The following is a 6397-nucleotide window of genomic DNA, read 5'->3' as shown; positions in this document are numbered from 1 at the left end:
AGGATAATCAGAATATCCCACCCTGAGCCTTATGGTTGAGGATCTCTGCAGCCAGTTTCTCAGCATTTGTCAGATGTGGGAACATTTCCATGACTGCATCCACCTGATGGGGGTTGAAGATGGCATGCAGTTTCTTGCGGAGTTCCAACCTTTCTGGGTCAAAGGCAGCGGAGGATGGCTGTGCTTGGGCCCAGGAATGGTACTGATGGTCCCTATAGGAGCAGTGAGGGCTGTGGGGGGGCGAGGGATGGCTAGAACTGGGGAGACTATGGGATGTCCTGGCCTGGGGCAGTGCCTGGAAGGGATCTGACCAGTACTTTTGTTGCTGATGATGGGGGTCGCTATACTGGAGGTGGCTGGGGAGGCTGTAGTGGCGTGGTATACTGGGGGGGTACATATGGGGGGTGTAGGTGTCATATCTGGGTTGACGGTGGGGGTCCAGGTTTGAGTTACTACGATGCTGCTGGTGAGCTGTAGAGGGCACCGCATGGGAGCAGCACCTACAAGACGGGGCAGCGTTGTTCCTCTCTAAATGCACAGAAGGGTGTCTGGATCCAATGGGGGCGGTTTGCTGCTGGGGTCTGGACCTGTGGGAGCTGCTGAGGCTGCGCGAAATGTCAGAATACTGGCTCTCATAAGAGCCAAGGCCAGAATCCAGGAACTCATGAGAGATGCTGGCATAGGGGTGATCGGACATGGAGTGCGGCCCAGGCCACTCCTTCTGACTCTGGCCTCCTGCTGCAGAACCAGGTGTGTGATTCTGTCTGGTTCTGGGTCCATCCCAGTACAGCAGTGTATCCTCACTAACCTGACCAGGATGTAGGGAACTGCGCTGATCTAGGGACTCTAGAGAAGGGGAATAGGTGTTATGAGCAGGCACAAGATCAGATTGAGCCTCTCTTTGTGACAATCTGGGATTTCTCTCCTCTTTTATAGTGGATATCCGGGCTTTCTCCCTCAGTTCATCAGCCAAGGAGAGGTAGGACTGGTTGGCTCGCTCTGGATGGTAGAACTTACATTTGATGCCGTAAGTGCACTTTTTGTCTGAGTAAAACAAAAAGGGAAACAAAAAACTGAAAGTCTGAGGTCATCTCATTTTGCAACCACATTCCTTCCTTGTCCAAAACATCTGAAACTGTGAAAAGCCTGACAATGCCTCTGTAGTAACATATTGTGGTAGAAGGGTTCCTCTTTCATTCTTGTTTGAGACAGGAATTCATGGGGGCCATTCAAGGCTCTGTGCTAATCATATCTTACCATAAGGACAAGGCTGTCTCCTTTGCTCTGCAGGCAGAGGCTTTTTCCTGAGGAAGTTGTCAAGACTGGGGCCATGGCGACCCAGGGGATCATCTGGGGGCATGAACCTGGACAGAAAACAGTAATGACTGATCCATGACTGATCATTCACATGTGACAAATAGACTGGATACTTGCTGTTGCCTGATTATTCCCTCTAGACACTACTGCAATATGCCCTCTGGAACCAAGTTGTACATTAACCAGCATTCATGGGAAAAAATGTGAAATCTCAGGCAGAGGAACAGGCCAACTGCTTACTTGTCATTCACAAAGGAGTACATAAGGAGCCTCTCCTCAATGCATCTCTTCCACTCAGGTCTCTCTCCTTGGAGGTCACGGTAGGTGTCATTGGATACGATCACGCCGTCCGACTCGTACGCCAACTTGACGATGAAACGGTCGTCGTAGCAGACCACCCGCTTACCCCCGACACGACGTGATGGAGTGAAGACCACTATCTTCCTTTTTTCAAGCTCCATCAGGACATGTTGATCTGAAAGGGCAAATATTTATTCCTGTTAATCATGTGCTTGAGTCACATAGTGGTGGAAAGATAGTGTCAAGGAAGTACATTTTCTTACAGTATTTAAACTTTTTTACACTGTATTTAACACTTTCTCTGTTAAGAAAAACAGCTGCATGTCAGGTTTTTATTGCAACTTGTATGTAAAGTGCGTAATCATATACATAGATTGCATAACATGGCATACCTTGAGCATTATGAACAACCAAACACTACAAAGACAACAAAGCTTATGGAAACATGCAGTGAGCAGAGACCCAGCAATCAATCACAGAGAGCAAATGAAGCTAGTGAAGGCATTACATCACCAGTACAAACACCACAACAATCACTATATTTAGTATGTACATTATATCATATTACTCCACCTACAAATTTAATTAATGGAAACATAATACATACAACTGTGTGTGCACAGTGTTCTAAACAGATGAGAATTCAAATGAAGTGCAGTATTGAAATCGGTATGGATAAACAGGAGGCTAGGTTACATGAAAGCCAGACATACAGCTCAACTATTGATTCAAAAACAAAACATTTTTCACAGGCTCTCACAAAGTGCTTCTACTTTTCAGGGTGACTGTCACTTAACCCCTTGCCATGCTTGACTGTCAGCAGTTAAATACACAAGTAAACTAGGTGTGGAAGAAAAACACAGCTGTACTTCCTGCTGGGGATTTCCCAGGAATGACTACAGGGTTATTTTTACTTCCTTGTGCGAGGATTGAAAATAGAACCTTTGGATTATTCCACCCAAACTTTAGAGTTACTAAATCATGAGAGCCACAGGCACAAGGTGATGATGCATCAGCTTCAAAAGGATGGTCCAACCCTTCATCATATTCCCACTGCTGTTGGATTTGTCAGAAGGGCTAGGCTAGTTTAGGTTAGTATGAAGACCTAGAAATCATGGATGTATGAAGACTGAATAGAGGGTTACTTCTCTACTTAAGGAGGTGGTGTAGGTGAAACCATAATATTAATCTAGATTTTTAAGAGCACTCACAAACCCTAAGGACTCAGCTGCCACAAATGTAAATACAGATACAGCACAGACCTTCATTATATGCGGCTGGCAGAGACTTGGTAAGAACGCCATACAAACATGGAAACAGGTATAGCAAATATTGATCTAATTTCCTGAAGTATGCTGTACATATTGCACATGTTAATGACTTGGCTATATATATAAACTTAACTTTGTATCCAATTGAGTAAACCTCTGTTTCACACCCTCCACTATGTTGCCCAATACCTTTGCCGTGAGCTCAATAGTTTTGCCTCACTGACAACATAGAAGAAGATTATATACATAGGTGCTTAACAACATAGTAAACTGTGTGTAATTATATCAAATAAGAAAATATGATTACAGCTCCAGTGTCACACCACTACACCATTATAAACACATGTATAGCTGTGTAGAGCAGCAACATTTGGAGGACAGTTTTCCAGTCATCTGGTATCGAACATCATTACATTGTGACAGATTGGATTTTTAGTTCTTAGTTTAGAGCTGCTCTGGAGGCAAAAATAATCTCACTGGTTATAGCCATACTAGGCTATAGATACTGTATCTAGGTGAGCTAGTTAGCCAACCTGCCAAAACTCCAATCTGCTAGAATGATAACCATCCTTCTGCTGAGTCCTCACCTCTGATGGGGGCATCGGGTCTGGGCTGCTCCTTGCGCCAAGTGGGGACAAACACGGTAATGGTGGTGTGACCTCTGTCCAGGAAGAAGTTCACTGCCAGCTGGATGCCTCGGCAGGAGAACACTTCCTTGTTGCCATGACTGGGGAGCAGCAGGGGAGAAAAAATGAATAGGAATTACTGTAAATGACTCATAGTGCTGACTTGAAAACCTATCCACACATCCTGGAAGTGAACTATTTCACAACACACAACACCCAAATTGAAACTGGAGTAGTGGAACTTTCAAACAACAAACCAATATCTAAAGAATTTTGTCAAAACATAATTACAACAATGACATTTCTACATAAATTCAAGATTTGTTGATCACGTTATAGAGGTGGGTTGGGTCTTCCTGGTAAGGGAACAGACAATTATAATTATACAAATACATCTTTGATACACGTTAACACCATAAATGTTTTAGTATAGTCTCTAAGTGAACCTTCCCTTAGGCTGTTTCTATATATGTACCACACCTAAATCAACTGAGAGGCGGAGATTTTGAGGTGTGTGTCTAAGATTTGCATACTGAAGCAGTGACCTTAACAAGAGCATGCACAGGCAGGGCTGTAAACGCCCTTTTAAAAACTCAAGGGACATGACAATTTATGAGAATGCATATTTCAGGGTCAGAGTTCAATGAGAACATGACGATGAGTGATAATGAATGGTAGTTTGAAACATGTCGTTTTACAGGTATTTTTGCTGTCCTCTTTTAGAGGACGCCACAACAAGCAATGGAAGCTTTGGATGTTATGACCTAGCCTTCATATGTAGTGCTGGATGTGACACATTTTCCTCTATTAGAATTGGAATGTCACTCTATTTCAGCTGGGGGTTATCAACAAATATGTTCGAGATGGCCTTCTACACCGAGGCTAAATCTTCTTCTACCATGAACAACACTTCTAAACACACTAAATACTTAGTAGCACTTGCTATTGGTGTTTACCTCATGGCCACATTGCTGCCATCGATGACAATGGGTTTCAGTCCGGCCTCTGTATCCCTCCTGTCCTCCAGTTGCGACGGTGGTAGTGGCGTGACTCTGTGGGGTCCAAGGGCCCAACTGGCAGCCAGGAGAGGGTCTATCTGGCCTGTGCTCCTCTCATCGCTGTCGGGATTGGGCGCGTGAGGTACAGCGCTGGCCCTGCACCTCACCAGCTCTCCAAGCATCGCGTTGGTGTCTGTGCTCAGGCCTAGCTTCTTCAGAGCGGCCCTCACCTCCGCTGAAGTGTAGCCCAGTTTCCTGAAGAAGTCGACTCTGAGTTCCTGGAGTTCCTCGTTATCTGGCTCCAGCTGGACTGAAGCCGAGCTCTGGCTGGGAAATGCCGGATCCATCCTGGAGCATCTGGGCCTCTTTTCTGCACTTGGGTCAGCAGCATAGGAGACTTACTGCATCTGCCTGGGGATAATATTCATGGCTGCACTGCACAGAAATTACATTTAATTAGGGATACATGTCCATATGATGTAATTTACAGGGTTTTCATACATTGCCACATAGTTGCATTACTGCTGTTATTATTGAACCCTCTCATAATGCTGTATTTCAAATTTTTTCATACTTGCCATTCATAAATTTCTACTTAACATGCTTTTGACACTGTCAGTTAACACAACTTGACATTCAATCAGTAACTTAACAACTTGACATTGTCAGTTGTCATAAAGTATTGTCAGTTATCCCCATTTGCTATGGCATGATGTATTGCCAACTAGTTTTCTTTGCTATATTCTATTGCTATTTTGCTGCTTCAGTGACCCACTTTCCCCACTGGGATCATTTCAACTTTAATCTTATGTTGTGCTATGTTATGTTATCTTATTGTCAAGTAAGGTAATGTTAGCCTGTCAAATGTATCAACTTACATTTGAGTAAGGTAATGTTAGCCTGTCAAATGTATCAACTTACATTTGAAATTCATTAGAAGTGAAAAGGCATAATGTTGGCGTGGGAAATGACAATTTGAAAACAATATCGTGCTTAGTGGCCTATTCCGCTAATAAGACGTTTAGCCTGCTCAGCTTTGTTCCCAGCCTCTGTTAAATCAGAGTAAAAGACAGCTGATCAAAACAGGAAGAAACGCTGTGCTGCTTTTACGTACAAATAGTGCAGCGTAGCCTATGTAGTTATTGGAGCGAACATTTCACCCTACATTAGAGAACACAGTAACACCGAATCTACCGACTACAGAAAGTGTCTACCTGATACAGGTGACAAGACACGTCTCTCCAAGGGAACATTTCCACTGCGAAGCGGTTGGGTAAATCATTTCTGTCTCAACAAACACACACGCGGTAACTCACCTTTACTGTTCTTAGCTGTTTCCTTTCGTGTTCCATTTATCACACAGAAGTAACTTATAACTCCTCTGTTCCGAAGTACAGTAACTTTGACTCTGCTCTGGCTTCATAGCACCTCCCTCTTGGAAAATTATTTCTTCCCCTCTTCCTCTAGACGTAGAGCCGTGTAAATTTGCATACATCCGAGATAAGATAAGCTCTTCTCTTGAGCTGTCAGTCACACTGTAGTTTTCACACCACTGTGTTCCCCCCCCCCATAAGATTTATTCTTTGGAATATAGTGCTGCTACTGTATGTATTTATGGGCAGGATGGCCTAATTGGTAAGTGAGGTTGCGCCCCTATAAGGAGCTTCGGTATTAACATGGTATTATAAGGCAATACCTGCCGAAGTGTCGTTGAGCAAGACACTTAACCTCTACCTGCTGCAGGAGTGCAACACAGCTGGCTGAACCTGAGGAGACAATTTCCACCTTGTGGGCTTAGTAAATTATATCAAATGAAATTCACTCTATATGTGTTTGCAAGGTGTTTGTAAATGAATTGTTGGTTTACAAAAGTAGGAGGCAACCA

General features: G+C 43.8%; 1 protein-coding gene across 2 annotated transcripts in view; it reads right to left on the bottom strand.

Moving 5' to 3' along the window:
- The window catches only part of LOC139666756 (ribonuclease ZC3H12A-like), a 7000-nt gene extending 1065 nt beyond the window's left edge, over positions 1-5935 (bottom strand). Inside the window, exons 1-6 of one of the 2 annotated variants that reach the window (XM_071546072.1) lie at positions 5829-5935; positions 4471-4947; positions 3476-3615; positions 1558-1792; positions 1258-1364; positions 1-1044 (exon numbers count right to left, since the gene is read on the bottom strand). The exon at positions 1-1044 is cut by the window's left edge and continues 1065 nt beyond it. In XM_071546072.1, the coding sequence (XP_071402173.1) occupies positions 8-1044; positions 1258-1364; positions 1558-1792; positions 3476-3615; positions 4471-4859 (1908 nt within the window). In that variant the 5' untranslated portion in view covers positions 4860-4947; positions 5829-5935 and the 3' untranslated portion in view covers positions 1-7. The remainder of the gene's footprint in view (positions 1045-1257; positions 1365-1557; positions 1793-3475; positions 3616-4470; positions 4948-5828) is intronic. The other variant, XM_071546073.1, reaches the window with a different exon arrangement.
- Between the last annotated feature and the right edge of the window lie 462 nt (positions 5936-6397).

Source organism: Centroberyx affinis, unplaced genomic scaffold (genome assembly GCF_046629955.1).
Source record: "Centroberyx affinis isolate AG114_WGS23_722 - 3 ecotype Tasmania unplaced genomic scaffold, CSIRO-AGI_Caff_v1 ptg005114l_1, whole genome shotgun sequence".
Taxonomy (NCBI): Eukaryota; Metazoa; Chordata; class Actinopteri; order Beryciformes; family Berycidae; genus Centroberyx; species Centroberyx affinis.
Note: the sequence above shows the minus strand (reverse complement) of the source record. Positions and strands in the feature narration are given on the sequence as shown.